Source organism: Ipomoea triloba, chromosome 13, assembly GCF_003576645.1.
Source record: "Ipomoea triloba cultivar NCNSP0323 chromosome 13, ASM357664v1".
NCBI classification, from domain to species: Eukaryota; Viridiplantae; Streptophyta; class Magnoliopsida; order Solanales; family Convolvulaceae; genus Ipomoea; species Ipomoea triloba.
The window spans coordinates 20,302,179-20,320,707 of NC_044928.1; the positions used below are offsets into that span (position 1 = coordinate 20,302,179).

Genomic DNA, 18,529 nt, shown 5'->3' on the forward strand with positions numbered 1-18,529 from the left:
AAAAAAAAAAAAAAAAAAAAAAAAACAAACAAACATAAAAATGCAGAACACACAACACTTTGCAAAAAAAAAAAGAAACACTGAGGAAATAAAGAAGAAGCTAACCCACAGATATGATAAATTAAATAAACTAAACAAAATAAAGAAATTCGAAATAAATAAATACAAAACGGATTTACCTGCTTCCAGATCGGCGGAGGCTTGCAGTGGAGGCGGCGGAGGCTTGCGGTGGCTTGTGCGGTCGGTGGATAGGTGGAGGCAGGGCGTCGTCTGAGTGAGAGGGGGTGCAGTGGCAGCGCAGATCGGCAGAAACGACGCAACGGAGGCGGTTCACGACCAGAAACGACGATGGTTGTGGTGGTGGAGACGGATTGAAGCCAGCGACCGGATCTCACTGCCACCGGGTCTGAGATCGATGCACTAGATCTGAAATGGCCACCGGATCTGAGATCGATTGCTTGAGCTCTCTTTCAGGCGATGTAAGCGTTGCAGATCTAAGAATACACTCGCTACCGGATCTGAGATGGCGGCAGTATTTTCAGGCGGTGTCTTTGTCTTTGTCTTTGAGCTCTCTAGCTTCTCCGATTTTGTATCCAACGACGGCGAGGAAATGGAGAAAGGAGTTTTGTTTTGAGGAAATTTTGTGGAGAGAGGAGAAGTCCATGGGGAGAAGAAAATGGGTGGTTCGCGTGAGAGAAAAAGGGCTCTTTAATTTGTTGACTTTATATCACCATACCCTGCCACTTTACATTGTACAAAGTACAAACAGACTTAAATTTCGCATAGCCTGTCAGATTTTAAAAAAAATTGACAAATTTTTCGCGGCACCTGTAGGTGTGGGTGCCGCAAAAAGTAAATTATTATTTTAATATTTACATTTCGCGGCACCTATTGAGATCAGGTGCTGCGAAAAGTGAGTTATTATTTTAATAATTTTCTTTTTGCGGCACCCACTTCTTGTGGGTGCCGCGAAAAGTAGTATTTTTTAATATTTTAGGGAATTCGCTACACCTTTTTTAACAGGTGTAGCGAAAAGCTATCCTTTTATGTTCAATTTTGTACTAGTGGGTTTGTCCTTGCTGCTCCAGAAGGCTCTATTCATGGTTGTAGAGTAGCGAGAGGTGCACCGCCAATCTCGCACCTGTTCTTTGTGGATGATAGCCTTCTGTTCTTTAAGGCAAATGCGCTCGAAGCAGGGATGATAAAACACTGTTTGGAAGTATATGAAGGTATGTTTGGACAGGCTGTAAATTTTAACAAATCTAGTATATGTTTTAGCAAAAACACTACCGAGAGTGCTCGTGAGGAGGTGGCTGGTGTATTAGGTGTTGCTCAGGCACCAAATTTTGGTAGATATCTGGGCCTACCAAATTTTGTGGGAAGGAATAAGAAAGTTGCTTTTGCGTATATTGAAGACAAGATTAGACAGAGAATCTGCTCATGGAACAAGAGATTATTATCACAGGCTGGTAAGGAAATCTTATTGAAAAGTGTAGCCCAAGCTATGCCCACTTTCTCAATGAGTGTTTTTTGCTACTTGAGTCAGTTTGCCATTCTATTGAGAGAACTATGAATAAATATTGGTGGAGGACGAGTGCTCAAGGAGGAATACATTGGAAGGCCTGGATCGCTTATGTGTGCCTAAGAAGTTTGGGGGCTTGGGATTCAAGGAACTCCGTGTGTTCAATATAGCAATGTTGGGTAAACAAGCCTGGCGTTTTTTAACAATGCCTCAGTCCCTTGTGGCAAGAGTTTACAAAGCAATGTATTACCCGAGGTCTTCTTTCTTTGAGGCCACCTTGGGGAATTGCCCGAGTTATTGTTGGAGGAGTATTATGGCTGCCCACGAGCTAGTGTGTGGTGGTGTAAGGAGGAGAATTGGTAATGGGAAATCAACTTTAATCTGGAGTCATCCTTGGCAACCTAACCAGACTGACCCAATGATTCACACACCCATGCCAGCTCAGCTGAGTGGTTCACTGGTCTCTGGGTTAATTGACGATGACACCGGTTCTTGGGATCTATTCTCACAGATATTCTGGAGCCTTTTGATGTGGACCGTGTCTTAAGAATCCCTATTTCCCGGACTATGAGGACTCATGATTTTGGTATGGTGACCCGAGGGGATGCTACACAGTCAAGGGTGGTTATAGAAGCATGGTTGGAGACTATGAAAATTCCCCAACCAATTTTGATAGGTGGAGCCCCTTCTGGAAGATTAAAGTCCCCCCTAAGTGGAAAATCTTTTTGTGGAGAGCACTCTCTGATATTCTCCTATGACTACAAACTTGCTTAAAAGAGGGTAGAGGTGGATCCCTCATGTCCAATGTGTGGAATAGTTCATGAGGATGTTATGCATTCACTTGTTTTGTGTGATTTTACACAATTAGTGTGGCATGAATCTTGTTTGGTCTTTTCTAGCATTATGGGTGGCAACTTCTCATTGTGGTTCACAAATCTTTTATGTTCCTTGTCTGAAGACCATGTGTGTTTGGCAGTTGCAATTCTTTATCACGTGTGGAAGGCACGGAACGACGCGGTATGGAATGGTTATCTACCAACGCCAAGGAGAGTTGTAGCAGCTGCGAAAACATCACTGCAGGCGTGGACTGCGGTGCGTCAGTGTCATCCGCCGGCTGGGCAGTCCGAGGAGGGGGCGGTGCAGTGCAACCAGCTCAGGCGTCGGTGAGCACTTCCCCAGTGTGCTACTTCGACGCAAGTTACGACCCGGTAACACTCAAAGCGGCATTCGGTGCTGTCTTGTTCGATCCAGGTGGAAACTACGTGGCTGCTATCGCTGGACCCATGATCGACTGCTTTTCCCCTCTCATGGCGGAGACCATTGCGTGTAAGGAAGTCCTAGCCTGGCTCAGGGTTAGGGGAGTGGACTCCATTCGGATATTCACGGATTTTTCTCAACTCTGCAGTGGCTTATCACGACCACATTCACCATATTTTTCTTACGTTGGTTTATATATTGATGCCGGCAAGAGTACTATCGCTTCCTTTTTATTTTGTCATATCAATTTAGTTCCTAGGTCGATGAATATTATTGCTCATACGCTAGCTGCTACGACTGTGCAACAGGCTAGCAGACTGTACTGGGACTCAGTCCCACCCGACTTTATTTTGGCTCATTTATAGTAATCTACTGCATGGTTTGCTTTCAAAAAAATATACACATTATATATTGAAGTTATATGTTAATTATTTCCTAAAATATAAATATAAAAATTATAAAAATTATTTACATTATTATTATTATTTACAATAATTTAAATATCTAAAATCTAAATATATTTAAAATTTTAATATAAAATAATTATATTAGGGACCTATTTTTTGCACATCCCGCATAAAAAGACTAGTATATATATAAGGGTCAAATAGGCTACTCAACTGCAATTAGGCCATCAAACTAAAAAAAAAATTGCAATTGAGTCATTGAACAACACAAACTCTTGCAATTCAACCTAAGCTAACATGTTTACCTGAAAATATGGTGATGTGGTTGTTACCGAATTTAAAAGTAATTTTTTAATAATAATTTTAAATAAAAATAATTATTTAAAATTAAATAAAAAAAAGACCTTGAGACGAAGTGTTCGTCTCTGGCCATGAGGGTCCCTTTGCCTCTCTAGCTATGGAAACGAAGAACCTTTGTCTCCCTGACCATGGAGACGAAGAACCTTCATCTCCATGGCCAGAGACGAAGACTTCTTCGTCTCCATTATTATTATTATTATTATTATTATTATTATTATTATTATTATTATTATTATGTTGGCCATGGAGATCAATGAAGAACATTTAGTGTGCAGTTTATGACTTATTACTTTATTAGTTATTAATGTTTATTTAAACTATCCAAATTATTTTTGTATGTGCTTACTAACTTTTTTATATTAATTTTTAATCAATTTTTTTTATCTCGGTAGGCCCCGCCATGGTCTGCAGGCCTAAGGGGGTGGGGCAAGTTGGTCAGTTTCAAGCCCGCCTTGCCAAAGGTTGGGCTTGGTGAGCCCTACCCCGGCCGGCTGACTTGCTTTAATGGTTTTAGTCACAACAGTGGGACAATGTCTTGTTCTAATTATGAATTGTTTAGTTGATTACGAGAGTGGCTATTAAAGTTGGATTCTTATGTGAACCCTACTTCCCTTGGTTGGCATGATTTTTAATTATAGGCACTTGACTTGTAAATGATTTGATTATCTTTTTGCGTGTTTTCTAATTATAGTATCTAGTAGCATTGTCATTGCATAATGTGTGCCATAGAGGCCAATCATGCCACTCTCATTCATCAATCATCACCTTATCCATGCCAAACACCATCATTCCATGTCGTGTTCAAATGCAAATACATGAAATTAAGAATGTGGTTAGGAGAATATCAAGACAATTAGACAAGCAGAAGTTACCTAAATTGTAGCTTGTTGATCAAAATTTACTTCCAAATTAATTAAACATTTAACACAATTTTTTTTTTTTGAGTAGGCACAACGAGTCAACAGTTGCCTCCACTGAGACTCGAACCCACTCCCATCATCCATGTAGGAGTGTTAATCGGGACACCGGATGCCACTTGACCACAAAGTCTTTGGCAACATTGAGTATTCAAGAATTAAACTATCAACATAAATACACAATTAATAATTAAATTATCAAATTAATTTTAAAATAATCAACACATTAACAATAGTACAAGATTATATGAATATTTAAAAAAAAACTAGTATACTTTAGAATAGTATTACCTTAAGGAATTGGGCCAAATCTTAAAATAGATACTACTTCCGTCCCATTTTGGTTGTCTGATTCGTTTAACAAGGTTTGGCTGAAGTTATTTTTAATCCAATTTTTCATAATATTAAGTTTAGTATTAATATATAAAATTTATATATTTAGAAACTACATTAAAAGTTCTATTAAACACAAAAAATTAAATTTAAAAATAATAAAAAATTACTAAAGAAAAAAAAACAATGAAGAAAAAGTTGGTTTGACCAATGAATAGTAAATAAGACAGGTAAAATGGGACGGAGGGAGTACTTAATATATACTAAAACAGAATTTATTGGGGTCACGTGACACCCACCCTTTCCTATGTGGCTAGACCAGTACAAACCATTGTAGATTCAAAAATACTAGATGTACTCCCAAAATCATACTCCCAACTTTTACTCTCATTTATGTTTAAATTTGAATGGATAAACATCATGACCCCTTATTAAATTGAGCAATCATGCCAACTCATATGGAGTAGAAAATGAGAGTGTGAATTGGGAGTAGATGTAGAATTACTCATGTGGAGTTTAATTCAAACAATTAGAAGCCTGCTAAAAACTCATACAAGAATAAATAAAACTTTGTTGTTCTCGAAAGGTTGAATCTCCAATCCCAAGTGTCCACATCGTAACCCGACAAAGTATTTGAGATGATGTAAATTATGGTAATTCAACTGAATACAGAAACTAGACTTTTTACTTTGAGATATTGTTCTTACACTGACACTGATGAGATTCAATCTCAGATTATTATTCACACTTGTGTGAGACCGTCTCACGGATCCTTATTTGCGAGACGGGTCGGGTCGGGTCAAAGCACCATGCAAATGTCATACTTATATGTGCAAATGTCATACTTATGTGCTCAAATATAACACTAATCAAGAATACAATTTTTGTTACTTATAAGAGAAAAAAGTAATACATTTTTCATAATAAGTAATGTTGACAAGTGATCCTTACTTATAAGGGCAAATATAATACTTTTGAGGAAAAATGTAATACTTTTAAATCGAAATGTAAAAGTATTGTATTTTCCCTTAAAAGTATTACATTTACCCTAATAAGTAACAAAAATTTTATTTATGATTAGTATTATATTTGAGCATATAAGTATGACATTTGTTCATATAAGTGTTACATTTGCATCTTGACCCGTCCCGACCCGACACGTCTTATGGTGAGACGGTCTCACACAAATTTTTGTCTATTCCTAAACTTCACTCTTGTGACCAATGGAATAAAACTGTTTTTGCACCAAATAATAATATACTCCGTAATAATAAAAACATATTTATAAATATTTATTACGGAGTATTATTATTATTATTATTATATTACTACATATATTATTACGGAGTATATTTTAGTGGCACGTTATATACTGTCAGACTTTGGAATCATTCTGGCCTCTGCTGTTTTCTTTCTTACTTTATAGTTTATTCTCCGTATTACTTTAAAAAAAAAAAAAAAAAAAGAATAATTGAGTTGTTCAATGTATCGAATATCTAGCCCACAAAACGGTGCCGTCTAAACACTGCCCTAAATCTAAAGGCAATTCCAATAGATAATGCTTCTGGAGTTCTGGTGCCTTCAATTGAAATATCACACCCACCCAGTAAAAAAGTCAAAATCGCACAAGGGAGTAGAATGGCTGTAGCTTCTCTTGTAGATCTAGAGTTCTTGCGATCTCAGCCTCGTCCGGTTGCACAACATCTCATCTCTTCTTGAAAAGCTGGTGAAATGGATGGTTTTGAAGCAATCAGACACTTGGAAACAAAGCTGAGAGATGTAGCTCTCAAGGTTGAAGAGGAAATCGAGTTCCAAGTAGCAGATCTGCACCAGCAGGAAGAGGATCTGAGAATAGCTTGGCCTTCTCATCATATTTTGCAGAAAGCAATTGAAGATGATGAGATCCAGGACGAGTTGGTCAAAGCCATCGCCCTGCAAGGAAGGAAGACTGCGGTTGATGCTTTTCCAATGTGTGGTGAAGCTTGTATGATGGGTGGTTCCTACCGGCATGCTGACTTAATGGTTGGAAAACACAATGAGTTCACCACTATTAAGGAGATGCAGAGTGGAAATCCATCCAAGCAACTGACAAGTTTTCTCCATTTTGGGATGGGAGGAATTGGTAAGACAACTTTAATTATGTGAATTTTTGAAGATCCATCAATTGTTTCTCACTTACAAGGGAATGTGTGAGTTGTTGTTGCATCGCAGCTTCATAATAAGAGTCAAATACTCTAGGATATTCTTAGTTCATAATAATGTTAATTTAGAATTATTGTGAGACTAATTGTTGAGAAATGCAAAGGATTGCCTTCGTCAATTGCTGTGACAGCATGTTTAGTTTCCAAACTCAACACACTAGATGAGTGGAAGAATATTGTTGGAATTCTAAATTTGTCATCAACCATGGCTATTGATGAAGAATGCTCAAGAATACTCTCATTGAGTTACATTCACTTGCCTCACAATTTGATGAAGAATGCTCAAGAATACTCTCTTTGAGTTATAACCACTTGCCTCACAACTTGAAAGCTTGTTTTTTATATTGAGGTGTTTTTTCAGAGGAAATACTCTCATTGAGTTACAATCATTTGCCTCACAACTTGAAAGCTTCCTTTTTATATTGAGTGTTTTTTCAGAGCATAAAGAGTTTTATGCTAACAATCTTGCAAGTTATGAGCTGCCGAAGGACTTGTAAAGGCATATGAGGGTTGCCGAAAGACTTGTAAAGGCATTTGAGGGAGGGACCATTTATCATATCAAAATGAGAGTTGGGAGATTTATTTTAGGAAGTACCTATAAATCTCAAGATCTTGAATTTGGAGCAATTGGGAGATCGATTGTTGAGAAATGCAAAGGATTGTCTTTGGCAATTGGTGTAGTAGCTGGTCTATTTTCCAAACTCAACCCACTAGATGAGTGGAAGAATATTGTTGGAACTCTAAATGCATCTTCAACCACGGTTATTCATGGACGAAGAATGCTCAAGAATACTCTCATTGAGTTATAATCACTTGCCTCACAACTTGAAAGTTTGTTTTTTGTATTTGGATATTTTTCCAAAGGATAACGAGTTCTGGGTTGCAAAATGACTCGTTAGGCATATGAGAATAAGAGCTTTGATGAAGTGGCTGAAATACATATACAAGAACCAATAGATAGAAAACCTTAATTCTGGTAAGTTTTTATGAATGATGTGTTTTGTCTCAATTAAATGATAATTAACTTTGCATCTGTAATTTATATATTACTCCGTATATGCTTAATTAATATTGTGTTGGCACGTTATGAGATCTTGTTCATTTGCAATACCTATCTTCAATAGTTAGAGATTTTAACATTAAGACTTGGAATCTTTAAATACTTTCTATTTATATAGATGATAAGAGGAACTATTTGGAGTGTCCACAACTACAATATTTTTATTGTCATGTTATTTGTGGACATTCTCCCAAATTTATTTATCAGAACTTGTGAGGTATTTCCACCTTATCTATTCTTTTCTAAAGAAGGGTTGGATGTGGTGAAAGAATACAAATATACAATGCAGTAATGACATTGAGAATCATGCTTATCTACAACAACTCGAGAAATTGTATATTAATGTTAATGAATTGCAGTCTATGCACATATTATTCCAATTAATAATTTTATTGTTCTCATAAAAAACCTTGAGAAGTTTTCATTTCAAATAGAGATTAATATTCTTAGCAAGTTGTCTAAATGTTTAAGTTGTTTGGTTTTGCTTGCTAAGGGGAAGGGTGGAACTTCCTCAAAAGAATGTAAAGGGTGGAAACTACCCAAAATGAGAAATTTGGTAAGTTAATTTTATCAAATACGGACTACGGAGTAATTAATTTCAATGAGTTGTAAATTAGATGTTTCTTCCCTTAATTGATTTTAGGTGAAAGTCTTGTTACAAAGATACACTAGGATTCTCATTCATCTCATAACATAATAGTACAGTTCATACAAGATATATGTTCCTGAGAATTAGAAAAATAACTAACCACTAAGATAATGGTCATATATTTGAAATAATTATAACACAATGATCTCAAAAACCAAAAAGCCATTGGTGATAATTGTAATTCCGGTTGCATTTTGTACAAAGGCTTACAAGTTTTGAGTATTAACAATGCTTAAATATTGTCTCATGCGGAGTACTTATTATGTTTATAATGACTAATTTTAAAATGAAGAATCTCAAATATATGTTAGTCAAATAAAGATTGACATATTCTGTCCACATATGTAACTCAATTGGTATTTATTTAGGTGGTAAATTGTGGGCAAGGACATGAGATCAAACATTTACTGCAACAATGTAAAAGTTACATCCAATGTGGTAAGCTCCTTGTGTGCATCCGACACTGACCCTCTCACATAAATACCGCTGAATTATCATGATTTATCATTTCATCATATTGTCGGACCAACTTGCGAAGCCCTTGAGTAGAGATAATTTTGCCTTTTTGTCGCGAAAGATTGAAATATTTTATTTTAAATATCTAAATTTTGGTATGCGCGACCATGGCCATTTGATTCAACAAAGACTTCCCAAAATACAGCCTAACATTTATTACGTATTATTTTTCCAACAACAATTATTTTGTCATTATTCATCTTTGACATTAAAAATACTACAAATTGTTGATAGTAGGTACTAATAATTTGTACGTCTTTCTTGGCTAAGGAGTCCATGCAGTTGAACGAACGAACCGGGATGTTTATTGGCCTGAATCACCTCCGATCCACTCTTCTTGAATATCTCCGATCCATTTCTACTTTCTTTTGGTATGTGGCATGCAGTAATTTTTGTTTCATAGCTAAAAAAGAAAAAGAAAAATTAAAAATGAAGTACAGTAGACTCCACCTGCCATGCAGCGCCGGAGAAGGGGGACAGCCATGCAGCGCTAGACACTATATATGACCATCAGCTCACATCTCCGAGCAGTTCAAACTGGTTATGGATTTAGGCATGCAGATTTCCAATATCGATCTGCCCTATGAAGCAACAACAGTTAACTTGAGCTTAATGGATCCGGTGATCAACTTGAGGTCAGGTTCTATGATTGTGTTACATAAATTCACTTGGGCAGCCTGCTCAGTCCTAGAACCATGGTAGAGCTACCAGTGGGCCGGGCCTTCAATTCCATTATCAGCAAAGAAGGATGAGGTCTGCAGCTGAACCATCCTCCGCGTCAGCAGAACTTCAGGGGTGACCGGAGGACGACCTGATCGCCTGCCTACGTGCACCACCGCTCGCCCTCATCTACCTTGAGCACTGTAAAAATTCTAAAAAGTAGGCGTTGGAGGAGGAAGAAGATGATATATAGAGAAGGGCATTAATTTGTATATAACAAACCATTAGTTGAGACTTAAGTTCATACTTCTCATTTTCATTCTGTAAGTTTCTTTTGCTATCAATAAACATTTCACGCACAGTTCTGCTTTCCCCTTTGAAGCTCTACCCTCTGCCGCGTAACTCCATCTTCGTCGCCGTGCTTCTCAGTTGGGCATTCTCCGGTGTTGCGTTGGGCTTGGATTCGGATCAGGTGGCACTGCTGAAGCAGAGCTCGACCGGAGCCTTGTAATTCGTTTTTGGGTATTAGTTTAGTTGCGCAATGCACGTATAGCCTGTAAAATACTATATTTATATTTAAGGACTACTATTAAGTGTTTTTTGTTTAAGTGGCTAATGAGATTTTGATAATAAAACACAATGTGCAATCGATAACAAATTTATTATGTATGATCACAACTATACAAATTTAACATCAAGTTTTAGTTCTTATTGTTTCGATTTTATATTTAAATTAAATCAACAAGTTTTAGTTCACAAATTTTGCTTTCTTTTTAGCAACAGAGAAAGCAGAAAAAAGTTGTGAAAAGAAAACAATGGCGATTAGGAAACATAGGTTTGCAAAGAATGCCATAGAAAATGGTTGACAAAAAATGATTATGAAGATTATTATAAAGACAAAAAAAAAAAAAAAAACTCTTTTTAATATTTAATAGAGATCGGAGCGCACATTTATTTTGGTCCAACTGATCAATAGTAATCTATGGTTAAGATTTCTCCCTATTTTTCATAGGAGCAACACTTTGCATAAGAGTCATCCCGTGTATATATATACACACACACACACATCCCGTGTAAAACACACCCATTTCTCCATATCATCTTCGCACCTCTCCTTGCCTGAGCATGAGCTTTGTATACAGGTTCTAACCTGTTGTTATGTGTAACCAGTCGAGAGCATATATTACGATTACCCTGGTTGTTAAATACTTTTAAGGTAGTGTTAATATAACACGACACAGAATTGTTCATTTCCCGTTCCTAAACATTCTATAACCAGTCCACAACAAATTGTACATTGCAACTACAGATTTTCTTCGTCCCACTTTGTGTGTTCAGGTTCGTCACCCAACAGTTAAAAGCATTTTATTCCAGAAAAACTGCAATGGCGATGCAAACCAAATCAAGCAATGATTTCACCATGATCGAACCTCTCACCGGCGGGCTCAACTATCGGAGATGGTCCTCGAAAATCATCATGCTCCTGGAAGCTCAAGACGTCGACTACGTCGTGTACGTCGATCCTACATCTTTTAAACCAGCAGGCAGCAGTTGACTCCACTCCGACGCAGGCTGAAAAGGAAGATACACATGTCACGGTTCTGGACGACACTGTTGATCCAAAGTCACTTGTAGCAAAGTATACTGCTGCCCCTTCACAGGTTAGTGTTAAATTTGAAAAGGACAATAAGACTGTCTGAGCAATAATCCTGCAACGAATAGCAAATTCCCTGTTCGACATGTTTTCTAGCCATAAGTCTGCCAAAGTCATTTGAGACTTATTGCGCCAAAAGTATGGTACTAACGATGCTGGTAGGAGGAAATACACAGTGGGGCGTTGGATGAACTTCAAAATGAACGACTCCAAATCCATCGTCGAACATATACACGAATTTGAAAACTTGGTTGCAGACATGACAATTGAAGGAGCTGAGATAAACAATGTCTTTCTATCTGGTGCTCTTATTGAAAAATTACCCGACTCTTGGTTAGACTTCAAGAACAAAATGAAGCATGAAAGGCGCGACTACACTCTACAACAACTGATTAATAGTCCAAACATAGAAGAAGAAAATTGCCTAATGCTCAAGTCAGCTACCTTTTCTAATAATGTAAAAGCTAATGTTGTTGAGAAAAATGTTGGTTTTGACAGATCTATAGTCTACTAATTTACTGTAGAAACAACTCGGCCATAACCTCTATCTAAACTAGTCAGCTCAACAGACTAAGCTGATTTCAGCAACACAATTTTACCAGAGGAAGATAGTAAAATTTGGGTATCTAAAGCCCTAATACAATCTTAACATCATCAAAATCTAATTACAAAGGTTCCTAACATCTTTCAACATTATTGTAAGTTTTGGGTTAAATTGGATACTGACGACAATATTTCTAAAGCGTGATCAATTTATTTATTGGAGTAAGGGTCAAATTGACCATCCAACTACACACCAAAGTGCAATTAGGCCACCGAACTAAAAAAAAACTACAACTAGGCCCGTGAATAATGCAAATTCATACAATTTCACCAAAAATGACTTGTTTACTTGTTGATACGTTGGCGTGTCAGTTACCGAATTTAGAAATAATTTTTGAACTTTTATTTTAATACTTTTAAGTAAAATTATTTTATCCCCTTCGTCTCTAGCAGTTTAGTTTAGTTTAGTTTTTTTTTATAAAAAAAATAAACAATTTTTTATTTAAAATTATTAAAATAAAAATTATAAAAATTCGATAATCGGCACGTCAGCATATTAACAGGTAAACAAGTCAATTTTTGTGAAATTGCATGAATTTGCATTATTCTTATAGTTTTTTTTTCTTTTTTAAATTCAGTGACCTAATTGCATTTTGGTGTGTAGTTGGATGACCTGTTTGACCTTTATTCCTTATTTATTTATGAAAACATTTTTTGAAAAATAAGTCTTTTTTTCAAAAATCATTTTCTAAGTTTCAAAATAGAGCCTAAAAGAAGAAGAATTCTCATACATGAAGTTAGATAATTTTTTTTGACAAGATTTAATTTTTTTTTTTTGAAAAAAAGAAATTTAAATTGACATGTTAAATTATCCCGCTTAAGATATATAGGTTTCTCTGGTAGAATACAGATTTCATAAAAATTTATGAAACATTTACATTCTAAAGCAAATTGAATATTCGGTAGTCCAACTATAATTGCTCAAAAGAATATAAGTATCTACATTTAATAACCCAAAACATGACTCTTCAGTCTTCACCAACCTTTGCCGATTAGCCACAACCAATCGAGGGTGACACCAGCAAAAATGCCTCCTAGAAGGAAAAACACTAGTATATTCCCCAATGCATTTTGCTCTGGCCCCTGCACAAGAAACCCACATTTTCCATCACAATGATACATAGTACTATGGTACAATATAATGATTCCTTTTGGACCCAAAGTTCTTTCAGGAACCAAACATACCCACCAATCCCTAGGTTCCCACTCCCTACCTGCACCCAAGCTCGGTCCTATCATATATTTGCATACTTAAAATTTAAATTACATAGAAAAAAAAATACTAATATCAAATAACTTAAATAAAGTTCACAGGTTTTTAACAATTTTTACATCCAGAATAATAATCATTGAAAAAAAATTCTAGGTGCTTTCCTAAATGCAAAATAATAAATAACAGCACAATTGCCTTCATAAATAAATAATTATAGCTTATAAAATGAATAAACAATTTAAAATCAAATAAGCATACAAACAATAACATTGTTATCATAATGAATTAATTATTATTAAAAATTTATAAAACAAAACTTACAAACAAATGTCAAAGCTAAAAATCTTTTTGATTGGAAGCAAAAAAAAATTAAAATACTTCAAAATGCGATAAAAATATTAATAACAAAATATGAAATAGAATTAATTGGATAAAACCGTTCAAATAGAAAACATATTATAAATCACACATCTTCTATTTATATGATTTTTAATTTATAAATACTTTTTCTTTTTAGTTTAATCAATTTCAATTTTTTCTAGAATGATTTGAATACTATGATACATAATATAACTTCTATATGATTGATAAAAAAGTAAAGTATCTTTTACATTATTTTTTCATAATTGAATCGCAAAATATATTTTATATAAATTAATTAATCAAGTTAAATAATTTTCAAAATTCATAACTTATTATAAAAGCTCATAAAATAAAACATGTTATAGATATAAGTATTAAATTACTTAGTTATAAATAGATTTTAAAATTATAAATAAATCTTGTCTTCAAAAAAATTATAAATAAATCTCATAAATTAGGATTTTATTTTCTAAAATGTAAGGGGAAGAGTTATAAAAATTGTGTCATTAAGGAGATTTGTCCCTAGACTTCTAATATAATAATCATGTGGTCTACTAACTAAGCTACTTCGTTTTTAGTTGAATTATATTTATATTATTTACTTATAAATATATACTATATACTCCGTGTGTGTACATATATATATGAAGGGATAGGGTGGGGTGGTCCTTCCAAGCATGGCTCCTAGGCAAGGGTCCAGCTTACCCTTGTCCAAGGTCGGCCACGCCTACTACACTTATGATTGGTCGAAGTCTCTCAATGACCCCCGCCCAGCCTTAAGTTATCAGTAAAATTCATATTTTCACACGACCACACTACAACTAAAACAAGACTTTAGAATAATCGTTGAACTAACTGAGCTAGCCTCACGGGGTAGAAACGAAACATCTTTTACTTGTATATTGAGATGATGAGGGATGGAGTTCAAACTCGATTGCCCTATGCCTTAGGCTACCCCTTTAATTTGTTATAGAATCAACTAACCTTGTACCCTTTTGGAGCAGAAGTAAAGACACAGACAGTTAGGTAGCCATTGGTTAGGCCCAAGAAGGAGGTCAATATAATCATCCAGCCCTGGTCACCGTATTTGGCCGTGAAGTAGAAAGCCGGGATGAGCAAGTAGCGCAAGAGGATGGCCACCATAATCCCCTTTCTTGATTCAAGCTTTACCCATTTCAGGAGTGGCACATATCTCCCTATGAGATCCCACACATTATACATAGCTATCAGGACAAGCGCATACCTGAAAATTTATCACAACATTATTACAGAACCATAAGAGTCTTTTGTATTTCATGGCTTAAAAGCAAGCATGCATTAAAACTCACCATGACCCTAAGCTGTGGGATCCAGTGTCCTCTGATAAGAATCCAGGAAAAATCGACAGTGTCAATACATATATCATGAAGATATCGAGTGCATAATCTATGTTCTGCATCAATAACTCTTTGATGCTTAGTCGATCCACCGGTATAGGGTCATTCGGGGTCTGCGACAATGAAATAAAATCTTAGAGCAATAGATGATTTGCACTTGCTTTTATTATCTGGGAAAATAAATGTCTAAAGGCAGAATATTTCTCGTACAACCTCTATCGTAACACCACCAGCAGCGAGATCTGCAGCAACAGTCTTTGAACCCTCTAAAGCTGCTTTGTTGCGATAATATTTTACAATCGGTAACTTAGGGAAGACAAGTGCATAGAGAATGAGACAGAGAAGCTCAAAGATTGTAGAGATTGAAAAGAACAGAACTGCAAACGGGAGAGCAACACAATTTTAGCATGTCTGTTTTAATTTGTTACAAGTATTGAATGAAAAGTTATGTTTAAAAGGCAAATTTTACAGGCCAAATGCACTCTAGAAATGAAAAAAAAAAATACAAATATTAAAGGCTGAGCTAGCAATATGAGATGAAAACACTGAGAAAGGGATTTAGTCATAAGTATAAATTTAAACATTCACTTCAAATCATTTCTTTTAAATGAAACTATAAACAAATCAAATAAAGAGAATAGAACATACTGGCTCCTTTACGAAAACCATCTTTAGAATTGTCAAAAATTGCTTTGGTAATTAACCTCAACCCAGATGTCAAAGCGCCTGAAGCAGCCAAACCAGCAAGAAAAGACTGAAAAGTTTGCACCAAACTGATGTACTTTATATCCCAAAAATCATAAGAATTATATATATGTATATGGAGGATTAGAAAGGTTCAAACAAGTTAACAATAAGAACCAACCTGAACCAACTCAGGTGACATAAATGAAAGATCACCAACCATACCGCCCTGAACATGAGCATCTGCAACACCAAAAGCACCACTAATTGCGCATATCCCAATGTATGTTCCAATTCCTCCCCTACCAGACGTGGCCAAATCTAACTTTGAAAAATAATGATATAAAACATCAATATAATTACTAAGATTTATGGGAAAAAAGATGGGAGGGCGTGTTTAAAGAAAAAAAAAAAAGAAAAAAAAAAGAAGAGGGACTTACAACAAGAACTAGAAAGGTGCTGATGAAGAAAAGGGAATATCCAAAGAGATTGCGTTTTCTGGTATTAATTTTTGCCTCATGGTATGCTAGTATTGCGATTGTCCCAAGAGCAAAAGGTTGATAAACAAGGGTAAGGACCCTTGCAGGGTGGTACTTCTGTGCAAACAGAAAATCTAAATAATATCAACAGCTCAAGTTTGCAACCAGAATAACTTCAAATGCAAATAAAATCAGTGTCCACAAGAGCAACAAGCAAAAGTAACTATAGAGTCTTATGGATAGCCAAAAGGTAAGCCAAAAGACAATTAAGTCCTAAATAATCAGAATTTACCAAGGGAAACTGTATATTCTAGTGCTTTTAGATATGATCTAGGTCCTAGGAAGAAATAATCAATCTAGCCATCACAGATTATACGAATGAGTTTGTTGGCTATAGCATTCTTTCCATGCCATAGATACAAAGTGATTCCTTCAAAATGCTTCTTTTAAAATCTTTTCAAAAGGTTGTTCCCTTTAAAGGTCAAAAGTATCACACGAATCTAAAGCATATAATTTGGCCCAACATTCACAAGCCAAATTTCCTATTTTCCCTTCTTTTTAACAATTTCTGTCCGCTTTGGGGCAAAAAGTAGCTTTAGAGAATAAATTAAGACAAAGGATTTAGAAAAGTTAGAGAAAGTGGTCAAGCTAAGGAATGCAATAATGCACTTCCGAGTCATAAATCCCCTACTGTACTGGGTTTGACATTTTCAATCCTTCTCCAAGGTCCAGTGACATATGGTGCTTGATGCATTAAAAGAATTCCACAAATTATTGGATTTGGCAATATACTAAAAGCGTATAAAATGAAGCAGAACAAAACTAGAACAAAAAAAAAACAAGAAGTTTTAGAAATTAGAACAGAGAATGGAGAAAGATCTACTGTATACTACAAAGAAATTGATTACATTTTGCATTTTAACTCTATACTTTAGAGCTAAGTCTGAATTACCAAACACGAGAACAAATTTTATCTGTTTTTTAATAAAATGTTAAGCAAATTACAATATCCCCACTCTGAAGTCTAAAACTCAAAAAATAAACAACTAATAACTATAATGTAATCACCTTGGCTATGTCTAATTACAATCCAAAGAACACATAGTCCTTCAATACACCATTGACACATAGTCCTTCAAATATATGGTTTCAAAAAGAACACATGGTCCTTCAATCCAAAGAACACATAGTCCTTCAAATATATGTTTTCAGAAATAGAGCATATATACAACCTATTCAAACATCATAATAAATCATAATCTTGAGTTTCCATAACAAATGCATGAAACTATTTAAGAGCACAGAGATTAAAGTCACAATGTTAACAAGGTAAATAGTCACAACTCAATTAAAAGATCGAATTAGGAAAAATAGAATAAGAGCATTACCGGAAACAAGTAAGCATAATAATCCCCAATTGTTAACATACTGTTCCAAGAAAAGAGGCACCCATTCCCCAGAAGCCAACACACTATTATTGCAATATACTTCCCCTGCATAAATAAATAAATAATTTAAGAAAACAGTAGCCAATTCGATCATGCATTATTATCACACGGTTTGCTTAATCAAATCAAGTTTAAACTGTTTAATACAATTAAAGTCCATATGACCATAGCATACCTCAAGCCTAGACGGAGCGCGCCCTTCCGCCATGGATTCACTTCTTCTTCTTCTTCTCCTTCTCCTTCTCGTCTAGTAAATGAAATCCCTGCGTGAATCAAACAAAAGGAAAATAAAAATCTAGCAGCACAACATATGCTGTGCACATCGTGATCAAGAACAACATTATGGTGCAACTTTTGTTTGCTTGATTTCCGTGTGATCAAGAGAAAACTGAAGGCAAGAGAGAGAGAGAGAAAGAGAGAGAGAGAGAGAGAGAGAGAGAGAGAGAGAGAGAGAGAGAGAGGGCGTACGAGAGCAGAATCAGTTTGAGTGCGAAAGATGATTGGATTTGCAGTAGCTTAAGGATTTCTGTTAGTAATACACTTATACACAACGTGCTTGCGCCGAAATCCGAGGGAAGCTATTCTCCTATACGTATGTAATAGCGGATTAGTCAATTACCACTTACCGCTTACGGAAAACAGATAAGATTTATTGACGTTGTTGTTCCTATTTAAAATCTATTTTATCTGTTTATGACAAATTTTACTTTGGATGGGTTTGTCCGTTGGAACATAGGGAAATTATCAATTTAATCCTCGACTATCATTCTTATTTAATTAAGTCTTTAATTTTTAAAATCTTATTTAATTTTGTCTTTCGTTATCAT

General features: G+C 35.4%; 2 protein-coding genes and 1 long non-coding RNA gene across 16 annotated transcripts in view; 1 reads left to right on the forward strand and 2 right to left on the reverse strand.

The window, feature by feature from the left end:
- LOC116002664 overlaps window positions 1–736 on the reverse strand; it is a 2,748-nt gene extending 2,012 nt beyond the window's left edge. Inside the window, exon 1 of the long non-coding RNA XR_004094529.1 lies at window positions 180–736. This is a non-coding gene — a long non-coding RNA (uncharacterized LOC116002664). The remainder of the gene's footprint in view (window positions 1–179) is intronic.
- Window positions 737–6,355: 5,619 nt separating this feature from the next.
- On the forward strand, window positions 6,356–10,490 carry LOC116000859. Of its 13 annotated transcripts, none has more exons than XR_004094175.1 (4): window positions 6,356–7,973; window positions 9,075–9,144; window positions 9,493–9,593; window positions 9,666–10,490. XR_004094175.1 is itself a non-coding variant. In XM_031240716.1 (3 exons), the coding sequence occupies exons 1-2, from the start codon at window positions 6,528–6,530 to the stop codon at window positions 9,561–9,563; spliced, it is 462 nt and encodes a 153-aa protein (XP_031096576.1). In that variant the 5' UTR covers window positions 6,356–6,527; the 3' UTR covers window positions 9,564–9,593; window positions 9,666–10,490. The 13 variants fall into 13 exon arrangements, 5 of the variants coding, with proteins under 5 accessions (XP_031096576.1, XP_031096577.1, XP_031096575.1 ...); XR_004094177.1 differs by having other exon boundaries at window positions 9,684–10,490; XR_004094179.1 differs by having other exon boundaries at window positions 9,505–9,593.
- A 2,500-nt stretch (window positions 10,491–12,990) lies between these two features.
- LOC116001742 (equilibrative nucleotide transporter 3-like) lies at window positions 12,991–18,304 on the reverse strand. 2 transcript variants are annotated; one of them, XM_031241677.1, is made up of 10 exons: window positions 18,171–18,304; window positions 17,878–17,965; window positions 17,643–17,747; window positions 16,216–16,371; window positions 15,957–16,096; window positions 15,740–15,864; window positions 15,305–15,468; window positions 15,044–15,204; window positions 14,700–14,958; window positions 12,991–13,222 (listed from the first exon to the last, which is right to left on the reverse strand). In XM_031241677.1, the coding sequence occupies exons 2-10, from the start codon at window positions 17,908–17,910 to the stop codon at window positions 13,115–13,117; spliced, it is 1,251 nt and encodes a 416-aa protein (XP_031097537.1). In that variant the 5' UTR covers window positions 17,911–17,965; window positions 18,171–18,304; the 3' UTR covers window positions 12,991–13,114. The 2 variants fall into 2 exon arrangements, with proteins under 2 accessions (XP_031097537.1, XP_031097538.1); XM_031241678.1 differs by having other exon boundaries at window positions 15,740–15,845; window positions 15,957–16,100; window positions 18,171–18,299.
- Window positions 18,305–18,529: the final 225 nt, after the last annotated feature.

Coding starts and splice junctions, on each gene's coding strand:
- LOC116001742 (XM_031241677.1), bottom strand. CDS start 17,910: ATGGCGGAAGGGCGCGCTCCGTCTAGGCTTGAG. Junction 14,959..15,043: donor TCCCACAGCTTAGGGTCATG/GTGAGTTTTAAT, acceptor ATAAATTTTCAG/GTATGCGCTTGTCCTGATAG. Junction 13,223..14,699: donor CTGCTCCAAAAGGGTACAAG/GTTAGTTGATTC, acceptor TTTCTTGTGCAG/GGGCCAGAGCAAAATGCATT.
- LOC116000859 (XM_031240715.1), top strand. CDS start 6,528: ATGGATGGTTTTGAAGCAATCAGACACTTGGAAACAAAGCTGAGAGAT. Junction 6,919..9,492: donor TTTTGGGATGGGAGGAATTG/GTAAGACAACTT, acceptor TTCTTGGCTAAG/GAGTCCATGCAGTTGAACGA.